Source organism: Hippoglossus hippoglossus, chromosome 23 (genome assembly GCF_009819705.1).
Source record: "Hippoglossus hippoglossus isolate fHipHip1 chromosome 23, fHipHip1.pri, whole genome shotgun sequence".
NCBI classification, from domain to species: domain Eukaryota; kingdom Metazoa; phylum Chordata; class Actinopteri; order Pleuronectiformes; family Pleuronectidae; genus Hippoglossus; species Hippoglossus hippoglossus.
In genome coordinates this window covers 2,938,263-2,956,402 of record NC_047173.1, presented here as the reverse complement: position 1 = coordinate 2,956,402, position 18,140 = coordinate 2,938,263, and the positions used below count along the sequence as shown (strand labels likewise).

The window sequence follows — 18,140 nt, the reverse complement described above, 5'->3', positions numbered from 1 at the left end:
GAAAGGTGCTATATAAACAAAATGTATCATTATTATTAGCCAGTGGTAGAGGAGGTACTCAAACATTTTACTCAAGTATAAGTCTAAAAATATTTACTCGAAAGTAAAAGAACCACATTGTGATTAGATGAAGCATGTTCTTGCTTTTAAATGTACTAGCAATATTACTACAGTATTACTTAGTAATGGTTGAGTGTATACAAAGTCTTGTCTACTAAATTGTTATGGCTGAGTCTCAGTCTCATCAATTTTGGGGGTTTCAGTGGACCATTTCTTAATAATTAACTATTGATAACTTTTAATATAATATAACAAACAAAGTGAGCGTGTAATTCAATGCATTGTACAGATGTAGTGAGGTTTATTACATAATATTCCAGACAAAGCACAATTGTTAATAATAACTGTTATGTGGTTTACTTCAGTCAGTTGAGGTGACAGGTAAGTTGGTCCCCCCTACAAAAAGTGCAACACAATAATGATACTATCTGAACAGCCCAACTTTACATTACTGACAAATATTAAACGTCTTCTTTCCAAACATGGTTAATATTTAATACGAAATATTTTAATATACACCGATATAAACCTCAGAGGGGCGGAGGAAATGTCACTGTCCAGGCCAGGAGGCTCTGAGGTTGAGGAGAATGAGCACGTCGCACGGTGCCAAGCAGTAAACCCCCAACTCATTGAGCGCAGACTCGGGCGGGGGATCCTCTGCACCTGCCCAGTCTTTCGTCTCCTCCTCGGACTCTTTGAGGAGGTTCCTTAGCAGAATAGCAGAGCCCACGTTCAGGCACAAGATGATGCACGCCTCCTTCACACTGTGGACAGACAGCGGACAGAGACAGAACTGATCAGACGAGTGTTTAGGAAATATCAGCCTCCACCCTCGGTTTACCTGGCTTTATCAGGAGGGAATGCAAGACTAGCCATAAGGTGTACACTGTGCAAATGACATCACAATGTCACATGACATCACAATGGTGCAAAAGTATTGGCTGGGATTCTGACAAGGTATTTCAAGAGCTTCAGTATTTTCTGTGGAGGAGACGAGCTCCCTTTACTGCTGACTATGAGCTTTTTAAGGTTGCTGAACTGACAAACAAAAATTATACAACACAGCAGAGGAAAGAAAAACTAAAAACACATCCGTCTCCTTTAACTACTTTACTTTTGGTCTGAACCCTTTCTGAAAGCACTGCATCTGGCTTTTAAGCTGCCAACATCTATAGTTGTTTGTCGATATGAGCATGTGTAGTAATAAATGTTATCTATTTATATAATAAATGTGATTATATTATCAAATATTGATAAGACTAGCTTCATTTACAACTTTATTATATGAATTTGTTGTACTTTTCAAATACCTTTTTACTTACACCATTACCAGAGCTGTAGACATGAGACTTTATAATATCATAAGAGTTAAACCTTACATGTATTATGTGTGTTCTAATGACACAAACAGACACACACACAGACACACTTACTGCTTAAAGAAGTTCTCGGGTCTTTTGCAGTAGTGACCAAACAGAGGAAACAGATTTCTGGTCATGTCGAACTGAAGCTGAGCGGCTCCGCCATCGCTGAAATGATTTGACAGGATCACCTGAGACGCAGGGAGACACATGGATATAATGAGCTCAGTGTCACTGCACAGCCTGAAAACCACACATATCAGCAGTTTCATGGCAAACACTAAATAAGAGATTTATACAAAAAAATGTTCATTAGTCATCAACCACAGGGATCATTGTGGTGGAATTGTGGGATAATTATACGTTAATTTAAGTTTGTGTTCATGAGGTGGAGTGCAGCTCAAGCACTGTGGCTGATAGCAGGGAGGCAGTCAGGGATGGGATTGTTGTGTGCACCAATAACCACAAGGTGTCATCAGTGAGGCTTCTGTGAGTTTGGGTAGCGTTCAAGTACTGCTGGAATTCCACTCCTACAAAAAGATAAAACAACCACACAGGTATTTCCTGAGCTGACTGTCAACCCCTCAGCAAATAATCTGAAGGCATAAAGAAAAGGGACGGATGGATGAAAAGGATGTTTCAAATTGAAAGGCACATCCGCAGTCTCACAATGAGCGAATTAAAACAGATGCTCAATTGATCAATACCAGTGTGTAATATTCACATATATTGAAGAAACAGCTCGCCCTAACTTTAAGCTTTGCAGCTACAGCACGTTGGGGCTTCCTTCCTCCTGTATTGCTTCACGAGATTGTGGAATGTTTGTCATGGGGTTGGTCTCGGTTTCAGAACTGTTACAGCCTCAGTCAGATGTGTTTGTTTCAGATTTGTTATTGTACTTTCAGGTAGATTAAAGGGATTTGTAGCAAAGAACAGCCAAGCTAAAAAAGTTATTTACTGAACATTTAAACATGATTCATGAGCTTTATAACATTTCTGATCAACATGTCAACATGTACCCTTGCGATAGCCTTTTATCTACGATCTTAACTGTTCCAGTCTGGCTGTATCGCATAAATTGTAGTTTATTGTTAAATGCTCTGCCACGAAACACAAATCATTAAAATCATAAAAACACAAGACAGGGTTGTGGACTTTCAGTGGATATTCATTTCTTACATCCTGGTAGAGAAAGTTGTCGAGTCTGTCCGCCAGGCCCTGCCAGGCGAGTTGGAACAGAGTCAGACTCAGGACCTGATGAAGGTTCAACAGTCTGTCCCTCACGCACAGCATCATGGGACATGCCGAACTGGACAGGGACATGGTGGACTGGTCATGCGGGGAGGGTAGAGACAGCCACCTAAAAAAAGTAAAAGCAAAAAGAGAAGAGAGTAAATCTGTTATTTTTGGCCAGTGGTCCTTGAGATACAAAAACATATCTATAGGTAGGAAATACAATGAAATACTTACTTTCCATTAAATACAGTACAATCAGGATTAAGGCTAAAAGCTAATGATCTGAAAAACAGGTTTTCCACAAAGCTCAAAATAAAAACACTAAGCCGATCTGGTTATTTAGCTATATTCTGATTTATAAATGTTAAAAGTGCTCATCACTTCTATCTGACAAAAATGTATATCTGTCCCTTTAGATGTAACTCCATTAAGAACGCTAACAGCATGATCTGAAACGTTCCCTTCACCCAACACTAATATGTAAGGTACTCATGTCTTACCTGTCGTGGGAGTATTGTTTGGCTTTCTCTGTGATTTCCCTCATGGTCCATTCCAGCAGTCTTCCCATCATGTCTCCTTTCAGTCGATCCAGCAGCGCTAACAGACCCTCGAACAGAGAGCCCTCCAGAGAGGCCAGACGGCCCAACTCCATCACCCCGAGGCCTCCCAGCACCGCCTCGTCTCCCAGTGAAACCGCCGCCTGCTGCAGCTGGAGGAAAAACTGGACAAAGAATAAAAAGAATGGTCAACGCTTAACTCAGTGAGGAGCTTAAGCCAAAAAAATCATGTGAGGGGATGTTTCCATAGAGATCGAAAAGACTGATACACAGATTCACCCTGTTCTTTAGTTGTTGTTTTAGCAAGAAAACTCTGTATCAAATGAAGATTATACAAATTTCAGCCTTTATTTTAATCATGTTCAATTCTTGTTTTGAAACATTTAACATTTGAGATGTTTGGCTTCTTTAATTAAATTAAAGATTTGTAAAGTCATATATATATATATTGTACGAGTTTGGACAGATGTGGATGTAAACTGTAACTTGATTGGTTGACGAAGGTGTATAACTGTAAGGCCGTATTTCAATTTTTGGGGTAATATCTGTATTATCTTGAGGAAATGAGTAAACAGCATCTCCAGTGTTGTGATAAATTAATTATACAATGTATTACTTAAGAATAGAATATTCCTTTTGGATGAGAGTGTTTAAAATGCATTACTAAAATAGATATATTTAATGACTAAAACTCCACCCACCACGTTGTCTCCCCAGTCTCCCAGGATGGTGGAAATGTAGTTGACAGCATTGAGGATGGCACAGTAACGGGCACCGAGGGGACAGCGAGACTCCTCCTTCATTACCTGGGGGGAAAAAAGAATACCACCACTGGTTCATCCATCTACCTCTCACCCTTTCTCTCTGTAAATAATTCCACAGAGCACATGTAACACCAAACAAACTTGCACAATGAAAGATGTAACAGTGACACAGCATAAGAATATTTTAGAGCATAAAGACTGAAATTGTGGCTTGTTTACGCTTAAATATCTTTCACAACACAACCTACTCAAAAGCTGTTTTCAGATATGAGCTGTGGACAATGTTCAAAAGCCAAGTTTACGTTTCACCTATGAAAAACACAGGAAGGAGAATGTCTGAGTCAGAGGACAATTAATAGGGAAAGAGATTTTAGGGGAAATGCACAAGCCTGTGTCCATCATTTCCTCAATGTTTTCCATGTTAACCATGAGCCAAGTGCCTTTCGTCCCTGACAGCGTCACTGTCTTTCATCATTACTGAGTGTTTCTTGTTGTTATTACCTGGGTGAGTCGTATGCGGAAATCATCCACCAGCTCTCTCTGCAGCCCCAGAAACTTCAGCTGTGCAGAATGACAGGGTAAGGCCCGGTACCGCTCTGAGGACAGAAAGACAAAAAAAAAAAGTTGAATATAAACATCCTATGTGGCTTAAAGATACCCTGTGAAGTTTTCACTAGTAGTAAAGATGCGCATTCAATGGTTTCACTTCTTTTCACATATCAACACTTGGTGGCGCCAACGCAGAGAGAAGAAACGTCTTTTTAAGTTGATGTTCATGTTGGGCAATTAATAATAAATAAGATTATAATACATATACACATTATCTGAAGATCAGTCGTCTTACCGGTGATGACCTGTAGCAGAGTCATGAAAGTCTCAGCACAATCTGGCGCCTTCAGCTCGTCCATATCACTGATGTCTTTGTACTGAGAGCTCCACGCTCCCTCGGCCGACAGCATGGCGTCCATCTTCTCCACTGCCACTGTAAACACAGAGGGACACAGCGTTAGTGAGAATGCTCGCTCGCTCTTCTCAAGCAAACTTACTGAGACCATGCAGACTGTCTTCTGTGTAGCCAGTGTTACACCATACAGTCTACAGCGTGAATATCTGGACATTACACATAAGATACAGGACATAATTATACATATGGGACAGTGGTTTGGATAGTGGTTCATTTTGTTTGTCTATATGTGGTGATTTTTCACAGTCTGAGTCACCTGCACAGTCTATTTTTGTAATGAACTACGATGTCATCTCCTGATCTCTCACAGGCCTAAATATGTCTGTTTCAATCTTCACTTCTGATTAGTCATCCTGATGTAGGCCAGTGTGCTGCAACAAGTAGGTGCAATTTTTTTTAATCTTTTTTTATCTTTGCCATGCATTAGCCACTCTAATAAAAGCTTTCAAATTTTTTCCCACAGCACGAGTGCCTTGGTTTATTTCCTTTTTTGTATCGTGGTCTTCCAGCCCTGTGCTCAAGAGACGGCCTCCTTTTTTTTTGCCTGTGTTGGAGATTTCATCTTAAGGAGTCTTAAGATTGGACAGATACTAATGAAGTCAGATAAGATCATCAAATGCAGTCAGTGCTGCCAGAGGCATCGACTGTAAATTAAGATGGACAACGCATCTCCACTTCCAACCAATGTACAAAAAATTAAGCCAAAATGTCCAAGATACAGCTGCTGACAGCTTGTGCTGGTTACATAATGTTGAGCCACAGTCTGCTAAGTAGTGATCATGGAGTAGAGAAATAGTTTTGGGATCCTGACAGCCCACGCTCTAACAATTGGAAGTCTTAGCTGTCAATCTAACTTATAAGAAACATGAACACTTGTGTGATAAAAAACAACCTAAAATGACATTCAAATATTTGAGGAAAATGTATTTGACACATACCTGGTCCAGGTTCATGAACAGGGTTTATGACCTATACTGTAGCCAGCCACCAGGGGGAAATCAAGAGGATTTGGCTTCACTTTTGGGAGCTGTCATATCATATCTTTACAGATGGATGATACTTTCTATGGCCTGAAGCCGTTTAACCACAGACATTAGCTGTATCTTCCAATCCAGTTCACCAAAACACTGTCTCTCCACTCCCAGCCCAAACTAACCTGTATGTAGAACACTTATTCAAAATCAATATACATGTAAATTGTAGTTGACATTATCACCTGATATAATAATGATGGAATAACTAAATTACTGTATACTTCTGACTAGGAATCACACTGTTGTGGGAGTGAACAGACAGCACCAGTCTGGGCTTAAACTCTGCAGTTTAAGTTCCTGCATCCTTGACAACTTACTCTTTCTTTCCACAGTGAGCCACTTCTGAAGGACTGCGTCATCGAGCAGGAGGTGGAGCAGACCGGGCAGCCCCGCCGGGTACGACTGGTTGCTCCGGAGCTCCTTCTCGAACTGCAGCACCTCCTCCACCAGGTGAGAGAGGAGCACGTCGTCGTACAGCAGCCTGGAAGCGTCGCTGGCCACTTTCTCCTGCACCAGAGACAATAGGCCTCGCCAGAGCTCCACCTACACACACATACACAGAGTCATCAGTGTGCTCAGCTGACAATAGGCATTTATTTATTCTACTCAAAACCAGTTGATCTTCTAACCCAAAAACCTGAGAGCTTCCTGTGGTCTTGGTGTTTAGGTGTTGAGAATAAAAATTCCGTTCCAGTGAGAACAAGTGAATCCCTTCATATCTGCTCTCTGTTAACAGAATGCTATGTGGTGTCTCTCTGCTTCTTAGTAGTGAACACATCCGAGTTGTGTACCTTCTCTTAAGGCAAAGATATTACCATAGAAACACATACAAATGGGAAATTTCCAGAAACCCAAAGCCCCTGTGCTACATGATTAGTTCCATGAAAAAAAAGATAAAAGAAGGCAAATAGAGTAATATACCCTGGCACTGATGGCGGCCCCAGCTCGGTCCAGGATCGGCTGGATCTTCTCGTCCATGAAGGTCGAGCTGTTCCCCATCCACATCAGAACCTGTGTGAGGTACCACTCAGGCTGGAAAGACAACAGACACAGGATGAGTTAAAGGTTCCACAGCTTCACCACCAGACTTCAGGTGTTTAGCTGATGACAAGTTTTCTACTTTTGTCCTCCATGGGGATTGTAAGAGTTAAAATTAGCATCTGAGCGAATGTTCGTGAATTGAGGGCTGCTGAAGAACTTGCAGGAAGTTGGGGTGTGTGTAGGAACTTTGATAAATAGGGATCGAGTTGTGCAGTAAGTAGGTGCAAGTAGTTTGTACAATATCTCTGACCACGATGGAAGGCAAACGTTCTGAACAACCATTATAAAAAGGAGGGAAGAGGTTGTTTAAGTGGAGGAATAACAGGAAATATTTCCAGACATGTTACATACATGTCTTATGCGTGCCTGGGTAAGAGAGACAAACCTTGCCGGGAGAGTTGGTCTGTCGATTGCCGTAAAAGTGGTATCTGAATCTCCTGCTGAGCGGCAGCAGCATGATCTGGATGGGCAGACAGAGGGGAGGTGCTTGGGGCGAAGGTGTGGAAGAAGAAGACGCAGGCGGGGCCGAGGCTACGCCCCGACCAGAAGCCAGAGCCATCTGAGATATGATGTCATCGCTGGAGGGGGGGGGGGGGGAGTTAAAGAAACAAGCACACAGTGTTCTACACAGACATCATCTTAAGTTTGAATTTGAATCCTGTGGTGGACCAGCTTCATCTCACGATCTTGTCTCCAGGTACTTTTTGGTCAGGAACACCTATACGCCTGCTTATTTATGGAATTATCAAGTCAACCAATCATGTGACAGCAGTGCACTGTTATGTACGAAATCTTGCAGCTACAGGTGTGATCCATGCAACTTTGACCTTGACATGGCGTCACACTGGCTGGTTTTCTTGTGTTTGTGAAGCTGTTTATCTCCTGAGGTTTTCACACACACACACACAACAGTCTCTGGAGTTTTTCCTCAGAATGGTGAGACGAGAATAGTCAGACTGGTTGACAGCTGACAGAGAAGCTACCATAACTCAAATAACCACTCTCTACAACTGTGGAGACCAGAAAAAGCATGCGCGTGGCGACTATGAAGGTTATTACATGAAGGTAATAAACTGTGGTTGTGCAGAAGCCCAAACCTGAAGGATACGAGGTCTGCAGGGCGAGCAGTTGAGTGACAAGCAGCTCCAGCTGGCTGCTGATCTCCTGACCATTAGCCGTGGGCGTCAGCGACTGTGTCGGAGGGGAGATGATCGGCCAGTGAAGCTGAGTCAACACTTTCTCAAAATCACTGGGAAAGAATTGAAGGAGGAGGATTTAGCTCACATCGTGAAACAGACAGTGTTGCCGATGGGCACGTCATATAATCGCTATGTGCCTGAATACGTGTAACAGAAGTAACACAGACCACTACGGCAACGCTTGTGTGTGTTATAGCATTTCTGTGCTGTGCAACATTTAGATACACAGTGACATAAAGCATGCGTACGTGTTGGAAGCTTCAATAGAAGGGCTGCTCATTCACTTTGAATGGGGTAATGTCATGTGTTGCTCAACTACATTGTGGTTCCGTTGCTTTGCTTGCGCTGTAGGAGTTGAGAGAAGCTCTACTTTTCAAGCAGCAGCACGGGCACCAGCTAATGAAATCACGCTCCTGACATCAAACATCAATCTGGTATGTGAACCTGGTATGTGTTCATGTAGTTGTGGAGTTTATTTCCCGTGTCCTTCCCTTTAGCAAGGCATTGGCAGCTAGCATTGCACATTGGCACCACAACCAGCTATGTTGTGTGTCCTGAGACCGTGATTGTGTCAGACAAGCCTGCGTTCAAGCGGGTGGGTGTTGGATGGAGGTGCTGTGTTTACCTGGTCAGTCGGTCTTTGAGGATTTTGTGCCAGAAGTGAAGCGTTTCCCGCAGGAAGTCCTGGAGGTGAGTACATCCGGACTGACTGAGTCCAGCGTCCAGTGCAGCCATGCTGTCTACTGCCCTTATGGCCTCCCACACACTGCTGGTCATCAGACACTGCTGGACTGCAGCACTGCAGACACACAACACTTCATAAGTGAATGGAGGTGACAAGAACAAACAAAAAAAAACACAGGAAGACAGAAAATGATTCTTCATTGTTTTTGCATTCAAAGACCAACTTCAGGGTTCTTTATTCTTTCCATTACATTGTTGACCTTTATCCACCTGCTCAAGTCATTTTCATTTTTTTTCTCAGAAACCAAATCAGTGTCCTCTTCCCCCTTCCCTGAGTTTACAGTACCTGAGCTCCTCTATATGTTGAAGGCAGCGAAGGTATTTCATGTGTCTCTCTATGGTGTCCACTTGATTAAGGACCTGGCTAAGATTATCCATCCACGGCTGGGCCCCCTGTAGGTGCTAAAAGAAAGAATCATTTACCGAGACGGTTGCTTAAACCTCCTAGAATGGTATAAGTGACAGGACTCTATAGTCACAGCCAGATTCCATCATAATGAAAACATTTAATGGTGACTCTTGTTGAACATAGCAGGGTTTGAAAAGATTTAGCAATATTTGGGATCTGGCATTAAAAGGGGGGGGGGGGCAACACACACTTTCCTCTCTGTTTATGCAAATGAACATCTGGTATATTTCCACTGGTGGTGTCTCTACCTGGTGCAGCATGTTGGAGATGAGTCGCTCTCTCTGCTGCAGGCCGTCCAGGGAACATATTGCGTCCTCAGCTGCAGACAGAGCTGCAGAGACTTTAGGAGGCACAGCACTGGATACGGTCAGAACCTGGAGGACGGAAGTCAAACAGTCACATTCACACAAGGAAATCACAGAGTGTACGTCATAATGGTTTGCCAGAGTTGTGCTGACCTGAACTTGTGGCGTGTCAACATCCCTCAGTATACAACAAGAGTGATGAAGAACTGTGAAAGGTTAAGGAAGATGCTTGGTGCCTACAAAAGGGCTAAATAGTATCCGTCTATCTATCTATGATGTTTTAGGACATGTGTGTGATAGTTAACACTCTGCACAATCTCTGGCTGGATGTGGAATCCGTTTTGGTTTGTTTTGAATGATCCTGTATCTTTGTTGCACTGTCACAGATTAGACATCACTGAATACTTCCTGCACATGTGCATGATTAACCCCTTCAGGTCAAACATGTCCGTAATGTCATGAAGTGAAAAACAAACCCCTGAGTATAACGTGTCATGAAGGTGACATGTCCTGGTGTGATGCTGAGGCTAGTGATACTTCAGTTTAGACAAATTCAGACCTGTTTCTGTCTGTCTGGGCTTCACAGGCTCCATCTTTACTTCCAACAGAAGAGTAGTAAGTGCACGTGCCCAGACGGTCCATGCAGCACGAGAGAAGCCGTGTGAAGGTGTTGAGTTCCCACCTGTTTCTCCAGCACGTTGTTTTCCTCCGTCAGTGTTTGCAGCAGGTTGCTGACATTCTTCAGGGACTTCAGGTCGCTGCCCACCTCCTTCTGCAGGAAGCCCAGCGCGAAGTCCTCCGCTCCGCCCGACTCGGCGGAACACGAGCCGCTGCCTCGCCTGCTCGGGCTCGCTGGGTTTGAAACGCTGTCTTTTGGTTTGTTTGCTGTTTGCTCTGCAGCACCGACCGCCGCCATCTTTTCCTCTGTGATGACACTGTCAACAGACTTCCGGTTCACACAGGGGAGGCGCTCGTTTAATATCTACGCGTGAGCCGCGGGCGGTCGCGCCGTCTTTTCTTAACCGTAGTTGCTGTTTGCTCCACCCGTCCTGTACACGCGGGGCACACCGAGGGGGAAACCAAGGGCACCTTTCTGTAAAGATGCTACGTCGGCACAGGAGAGTCCGCTGGTTACACGTCATCACAGCAGTGGCGGATCTAGGATCGTTCTAAGTAAGGGGCCACAAAGGGGCCACAATTCATATCCAACATCCACGCACTATTCCTTATTCAGTAAGGTGAACATTTAAAGGTTCAGTGTGTAGGATTTAGTGACATCTAGTGGTGAAGTTGCATGTTGCAGCTGAATACCCCGCCCCCCTCCAAACATGAAAGACAAAAATTATGTAAATATAAAATATTTAAATACAAAGGGCCAATTCTAGGGTAAAGAAAACAACAATTTGTACAATTTAGATGAAACACACTTGTGAAAACATCACTGGGATTATTTTATATTCAATTTTCAGCCAATAGACACCCTCGCTACGTTTAGCCAAGATTATAGTTGGTTCAGGTCTGTCTTTGGACTAGTTATGCTGATATAGGCCTAGATTGTCAGGGGACACATGACACATGGAGCCTCTCTTTCCTCTTCTCCCTCCTCATCATATTAATGTCTCATCAACACATGTTGCTGACTTGACTTCTCCCCCAGAGTCCTTGTGCTTTATCGTTTGCAGATCCAGGATCGCTGCTGGGGCCACATCGTGGATCGTGATTGTGATGGTGGATCATGATGGTGGTGGATCGTAGACCGTGGACCAAGACTGTGGCAGCTGATCATCTTGATTTCTGAGATATATGTAATATGCCTGCCCACATATTCTTCCATATTGATAATACCTCCATCACCTCCCATCCTCTCTGTCAGAGATTTTCCTTTTTGTATAAATACTTTAAACATTGACACACCTCTCCATTTATGTTACACTGTCTTTTCTCATGAATGTAAATATTGTTTTGTTACATGAGGCATCTGCTGCACTTCTGTCCGTCCTCACTCCTCCTGAGGGTTAAGGACAGAAGATGTCGCTCCTTGCTAAAGCCCTATGAGGCAAATTGTGATTTGTGAATATGGGCTATGCAAATATGAATTGATTGAACAATCAGTTTTTTCTTGCATTCTTTTAATTCTGCAGCACGTCGATGCTCTTGTCTACTCTCTGTCGCCTTCCTTCCTGCCCTCACTCTCAGACGTGCTCCTATGTCTCCAGTCGCTGCCTTGACTTTACTGCCCTTTAAGCTATTTTTTTACTGCTCTTACAAACCCGAAAACTTTCCACTCCAAAAACATAAATCTCCCATCTACTCCCACTTCTGATGCATCAGACCTGAATTAACATTTGCCCGTATTGCCTTCTCGGTAGCCCGAGGCCAGTTCACTCTGGGTTTCCGCCGGTTGCCGCCCATCACTCCTCCCCTCTCCTTTCTCGGTCAGACTTTTCCAAGAAATCTTGGGCTTCACTGCTGATGACCTTAATTGTGGGTGGCTATGGCTCAGGAGGTAGAGGTTCCTCCATTACGTGCGCCGAAGTGTCCTTGAAGTAACTGACCAAGATGTCAAGCGAGTTTCTGATGATGAGGCCGATGCCTGTGTTAATGTGCTGTGAACAAAAAGACGTAATAAATACAGCAGAATAAATACGGTATATCCTGACTCTGCCTGCTGCACCACCCCTCATGAGATGTCTGCGTTGTTGTCTCCTACTGCGTTATGCATGTGTGAAGGAATAACTCCACCTTAAAGTCCCCACCCAATTCTCCGGACTTCCTCTGGAGTTCATGCCTGAAAATGGCTTTACAGTGCACATGAAGTTGCTTTCAGTGCCACACAGTAACACCACAAACTGTGTTAACATAAATTACATCTTTACCACACCATCTTGTAAAAGACGCCAAAACGCCACTGAAGGAAATTACGTTTTATTGTATTAGCTGGTTGTCAGTCTATTCACAGAAGTTCTTGTGCTGTAAAAGTTGAGCAAAAGGCCAAAGCCTGTGACGGTGGTGGCCCAGGCATGTACGGCTGTAACAGTCACCCTGTAACTCTGCAGGTCAGTCTGAATGTGACAACACGAGACCATCTGCCCAACAACACTGTGTGTGTGTGTGTGTGTGTGTGTGTGTGTGTGTGTGTGTGTGTGTGTGTGTGTGTGTGTGTGTGTGTGTGTGCGAAAACGTGCAGCACAGTCACATGGAGCAGCAGCCTCTGGTCATCTCTGAAATTTTTCACATGCACGTACACCTATGGGCTGCGTATCACTCTCTCCGCCCCAAACAAATCTGCTCAGTCTCCTCATAACAAGATTTCTATAAAAGTATATACAACAACATATTTTCTCATTATTTACCAACATTCCCATAATGTTATATAAACAGCCTAAAGACAGTACATACCTGTATGAGCGTCCACCCACACCTTTAGTAATAAGCTCATAATAAAACAGAAATGTCATTATACATATTCACTTACTGGTTCTTTTTCAGTTTTGTGTTCTGGTGTAATGAAAACAACAACACAACATGGCCACTAACACGGCTCTAGACTTTTAGGCCTGTTTGCGTTTTTACGGATCTTAGACAGATAGAACATTTGAAACCGAGCCTTTATATTCCAATTAAATCACGCACATGTTTTTTCTAACGTCACAGGCAACGTCACTCTATTTCAAGCTGCAGTACAACGTGACTTGCTGTTCGTAAATACTTCTAGTCTGAAAATGTACCTGACCCAGACTTTACGACTCGCCCTAATAGATGTGAATTTCACCCTTTTCAAAATAAATCAAGCACAAACATTGTCCACAAGGAATCATAACCTTTACTACTGTAGATTCCACAATGAAACTATCAGTCACCTCGTGACACCTGACCAACACGCAGCAACGTGAGTCAGCTGCTTATCACAGGGAGGAAGTGATTCAGGCTGCGAGGGCTTGACGTCATCCCTCTGGCCTATAAAGCTCACTCATCTGCCTACACAGAGCCTGGAGCGCTCTCAGTGACATTTTAACAGGCTGAGTATCTTATTTCAACCTGGACGGCATATGAACATTAATAGCTACTGCCGGGTGAACCTCAAGTGTCGACTACACAGATGTGTTGGACAGAGAGATGATGTAGTGGTATGATGCCTGACGCTGGTGATGTCATCCCTCGTGCAGTCTGCATCATTACACACACACACACTGCGTGACAGAACACAGATACAAAGCAACCTTAGCACTACTCATTTGCTGCATAGAGGTTACTTATGGTACAAATACGTTATAATAACATTCAAATTTTGGAATATGAAAGCATATACAGTATATCAACAACATTTAGTCATACATCAAAAAATACAGATCTCACACTGAGCGGGAGGCTGAAACTGAAACAGCACGGTTACCCTTCATTTTCAGTCTGGTAGGTGGGACAGCTGTGTGTGTGTGTGTGTGTGTGTGTGTGTGTGTGTGTGTGTGTGTTCGATTTTGCTACCTCTTAACACAGCTTCCCAGCATAACGCCAACCTTGTCAGGACCTGTAGACCTCATAGGGGCCAAAACCTGGTCCTATTGAGGCCAAATGTCATTTCTGAGCTCCTGGTTCAGGTTAGAGAAAAGTTTGTCCACACTAAATGGAAGTTAATGCAAAGTCCTATTGAGGGCAGCTGTGCAAACCTGTGTGTCCTCTCAGATACATAAAACTAGAATGCAGTCGAACACAACAGTCCTGCAAAGAGCCCCCCCTATAGGATCATTCTGGACTCTGCCGTTTGAGGCACTGTTAAACAACACACGTCAAATCACAATTGTGCCCATCAGTCAATCTAGGTATTGATTTTGAATTGAACTTGAAATTGACTGTGTCCTGTTGTTTGTTTTCTTAATTTTTCAGTTTTAAGTGTCATCTTGACATCATTGAAAATGAAGAGCAGGCCTTCAATGATTCTTCAAGACTACAATAAAGGTTAAATAAATGAATGAATGAATGGGGATGAAGCTACATTAAAGGTATTATATGATATATATATGTATATGTATATGTATATGTATATGTATATGATATATATACATACAAACATAAACATACTCATTGTCATGTACACATAAACTGTACATGACAACGACAACAAAGCACAGGATTAAATGAACTCACTCCATGTATTGGTTACAACTGATTCACAGGACTCTCCTTGCCCCCGCCCCCTCTCCCTCCCTCCCACCCTCTCGGTCTTGGATATTAAAGAGTAAGAGTTGAATGGTGAGCAAAGGGACCCTCACATGAAGCAGCGGGGGTCTTTGACAAGAGAAGCCTCCGCACCCTCGGCTCTGAAACCAAAGCCCCTCTGCGCCCTGCAGGATGTCTGGAAACACCAGATCAGGTAACTATCTCTTTGCATGAAGGAAGAACCTCCATCACTCTTTCTTCCTGCCATCCTGCTCACCTCTCATTTCATTCAGCACTTTTTCCATTTTTTTTACAGGCATACACATTCTTATTTTTAAACGAGGACATGACATGTCTCAATTAGAGCAGATTCTTAAGAATAAGATCCAACTCATCCTGAGACTTTTTGGACTTTTTTCTCACAGTTGTTATTGCATTGTGTTATATTATAATGTGTTCCTTCTGCTGCTCTCTCCCAGTGTCTGTCGTGTGGGCGCTCTTGCTCTGTCTGGTACTCTGCAGGACACTGACCAGCACAGACGCAACACCTCTCTGCACCAATGCCCAGGCTGGGTGCCATGCTCTCTCACTGGCCAACCTCTTTGACCGGGTCATCCAACACTCAGCCAGGATGCACGGCGTTTCAAACGACCTTCACTCGGAGTTTGTAAGTCTCCCGGTGCACATTTTGACTGGGCTTTATTTAGATTTTTGTAATGGGCATTTTTACATTAGGTCAAACATACTTCTAAATGTGCGATTTGGATTGTACCTACTCACAAAGAAGAGAGGGAGTGAGAGAGAGACCCTCGGCCGTTTGTGATTCTTACTATTCTCATTAATAACTACCGTACTCGAGCCTCGAGCTGACATTTAGACGACCGCTGACCTCTGACATTTCATTCTTGCATTCATCTTTGTCCTCTCAGGAGCAGTACTTCCTGCCCAGCAAGAATCAGATCAGCCGGGTCAGTCGCAACTGTCACACTTCGACCATCCTCACCCCAAACGGCAAAGAGAACGCTCAGAGAATGGCGGTAAATGAACCTCTCCCTCATCATGTTTTCAATAAGAATGTGGCGTTCTCACTTTCTCTGCATTTCCCTTTCATTTCACGATGTGTGTTGCTTATATTTTCGAGTTCCCAATGTCTACATGTGTTCCCTCCACATCCCGAACTTCCAACCATCACATGCGCCGTGACCTAAAGGGTGGCTTGGGTTTGAATGTGACCGTTATGCCTCTGTCCCTGCAGAGAGAGGAGCTGACGGAGGTGATTCTGAAGCTCCTGGTGGCGTGGAGAGATCCCCTGTGGCATTTCCACCAGAGCATGGCTCACCACCGCGACTTCACCAACTTCAGCTCCAACAAAGCCCTGGAGATGAGCGACATGGTGCACGAGCTGCGCAAAGGTGTAGAGAAGGTGGCCGAGAAGGTAACGCATGTCTTACGTCAGAGTGAAACGTCAGTGTGTGTGTGTGTGTGCGGGGCTGGTGTGTCACGTGGCTCCCGGGGATGGAGTGTCTTGTCAGTTTGCGTAATCGTCGTAAATGACAAAGAACCCCAGACGTCACACAGAGCGCTGCTCTGGTCACCCTCAGATGACCTTTTGTTCAGACATTCAGCAACCACGTACAAAGGAAGGAGGACACCGCTTGGTCTGTCTGTCCCTTTAGCCTTCCTCCTATCTTTGTGCAAAGCTACGCACACACAGCATCCAACCAACCAATGCATTTGTTTGACTTAGTTTTTTGGAGTTTTACTTTATAATAGATGAAGGACACAATGAATGAATAAACAAAATCAAGATTAAAAACAAGACATCTCAAAAGTAGATTTTGTTTTCATATTTGTTTTTGCTTATTATTATTTAATCCATTCCATTAAAATCAATGGGAGTTGAGCAAACATCAGACCAACAGTGGGTTGACCTTTAACCAGAGTGTCAGTGGTTCAATCCCAGCTGCTCCCATTTCACAGATTCTGAACCCCATGACGGCTGAATGGTGTGACAGAACAACCGCTCTGCATAAAAGCCCCATATGAATGTGACTACAATGTGCCTTGTGCTTTAAAATGTCCCGAGTGGTCGATAAGATGAGGTTCACTTCCTCAGAAATTAGAGCAATGACAGATTCTGCCTCTTGAAAGCTGACGTGTGAATCCTCTCCGCTCCAGATGCAGATGTTGGGCATGATGAGCGACTCTGTCAGCAGCCAGGGTTCTCCTGAGGCGCTGCTGCCGGCCGACAGCGCTGAGTGGCGCCTGATGAAAGACTACGACCTCCTGTACTGCTTCCGCCGAGACTCGAACAAGGTCCAGAACTACTTGAAGATCCTTAAGTGTCGCATTGTCCCGGAGCACGGATGCTGAAGGCCAGAAATACTAACGGCCGCGCTCGACTTCCAGAAACATCAACGCGTTGGGATGGAAATGCCTTAGTCAGAAAGTGCACACAAAGCTGTAGCTTTTGTTGTGTTGTATGGGATAATAAGTGATACACACTGTATGTTCACTCCTGTCATGAAGTGTGACTGGAACCCAAAGACTCTACCCCCACCCACCGCTTCATGCCTGAGATCACACAGAGTGTGAACAAACTATGGACGGAATAAGTGTAATACATGTTATTATATACTCCTGTTGACCTCATATCATGTGTAAATAGTCATATCAGTCAAATCATATAAAACATTTCAGAAACATGGATGCAATGTATTTTGTCATTTCTACAAAAAGGAGATACTTAGAATAGAAGGCTCCATATATGACATAGACTGTAATTAAAGATGGTTGACATTGAAGCGTGGAGTGAAGCCAAAACATCTTGATCACCCCCTTGTGGCTGGTTGCAGTACAAAATCACACGTCCTCCATGTTAGCAGATGGAGAAAAAACAATGAAAAAGTACATTCCAAATTAATTAAATTGCTGTTGAGTTATGTAGTTCTCATCACACTGAGGTATGTCCAGGTTTTCATGCAACTGATAGGTTTGGTTTTAATTTGTTATTTGATGCTATAAAAACGAGGTAAAGTGTCATGGTTGACTTGACTCGCGATTGGTTGAGCGTGTGTAGGGACCTTGATGCCACGTCCCCACAGAGTAACTCTCACTACTGCTCCGGCTACAATGGACGTGCAAAGTGCAAGATGGCAGCACCCGTATACACAATATATCGGCTTCACTTTTGTACAGTGGGAGGAAGTGGAGAGGCCAAGTGCATCTTTACGTACAGTCTGTGATACAGACACTGCTGCTGCTTCAAGACCGATAAAAACACACACGGTTTCTCTGTAGACACAGAGGTCT

At 43.7% G+C, this 18,140-nt stretch overlaps 2 protein-coding genes across 3 annotated transcripts; one reads left to right on the top strand and one right to left on the bottom strand.

Annotated features, from left to right (window-relative positions):
• Positions 1-334: 334 nt before the first annotated feature.
• rint1 (RAD50 interactor 1) lies at positions 335-10,721 on the bottom strand. Of its 2 annotated transcripts, XM_034578353.1 has the most exons (15): positions 10,357-10,721; positions 9,618-9,743; positions 9,247-9,362; positions 8,842-9,015; positions 8,126-8,266; positions 7,403-7,595; positions 6,898-7,008; positions 6,294-6,519; positions 4,823-4,960; positions 4,480-4,574; positions 3,916-4,020; positions 3,158-3,378; positions 2,601-2,781; positions 1,494-1,612; positions 335-824 (listed from the first exon to the last, which is right to left on the bottom strand). In XM_034578353.1, the coding sequence occupies exons 1-15, from the start codon at positions 10,588-10,590 to the stop codon at positions 611-613; spliced, it is 2,394 nt and encodes a 797-aa protein (XP_034434244.1). In that variant the 5' UTR covers positions 10,591-10,721; the 3' UTR covers positions 335-610. The 2 variants fall into 2 exon arrangements, with proteins under 2 accessions (XP_034434244.1, XP_034434245.1); XM_034578354.1 differs by lacking the exons at positions 7,403-7,595; positions 8,126-8,266; positions 8,842-9,015; ... (1 more) ...; positions 9,618-9,743; positions 10,357-10,721 and adding an exon at positions 7,097-7,361 and having other exon boundaries at positions 354-824; positions 6,898-7,064.
• A 3,825-nt stretch (positions 10,722-14,546) lies between these two features.
• On the top strand, positions 14,547-17,533 carry LOC117757333 (prolactin-like). Its single transcript, XM_034578375.1, has 6 exons — positions 14,547-14,627; positions 14,846-15,042; positions 15,308-15,495; positions 15,758-15,865; positions 16,084-16,263; positions 17,007-17,533. The coding sequence occupies exons 2-6, from the start codon at positions 15,021-15,023 to the stop codon at positions 17,199-17,201; spliced, it is 693 nt and encodes a 230-aa protein (XP_034434266.1). The 5' UTR covers positions 14,547-14,627; positions 14,846-15,020; the 3' UTR covers positions 17,202-17,533.
• The last annotated feature ends 607 nt before the right edge of the window (positions 17,534-18,140 follow it).

Coding starts and splice junctions, on each gene's coding strand:
- LOC117757333 (XM_034578375.1), top strand. CDS start 15,021: ATGTCTGGAAACACCAGATCAG. Junction 15,866..16,083: donor AGAACGCTCAGAGAATGGCG/GTAAATGAACCT, acceptor CTGTCCCTGCAG/AGAGAGGAGCTGACGGAGGT. Junction 16,264..17,006: donor TAGAGAAGGTGGCCGAGAAG/GTAACGCATGTC, acceptor TCTCCGCTCCAG/ATGCAGATGTTGGGCATGAT.
- rint1 (XM_034578353.1), bottom strand. CDS start 10,590: ATGGCGGCGGTCGGTGCTGCAGAGCAAACAGCAAACAAACCAAAAGAC. Junction 9,744..10,356: donor ACAACGTGCTGGAGAAACAG/GTGGGAACTCAA, acceptor TCCGTCCTCCAG/GTTCTGACCGTATCCAGTGC. Junction 9,363..9,617: donor TCTCCAACATGCTGCACCAG/GTAGAGACACCA, acceptor TCTTTCTTTTAG/CACCTACAGGGGGCCCAGCC.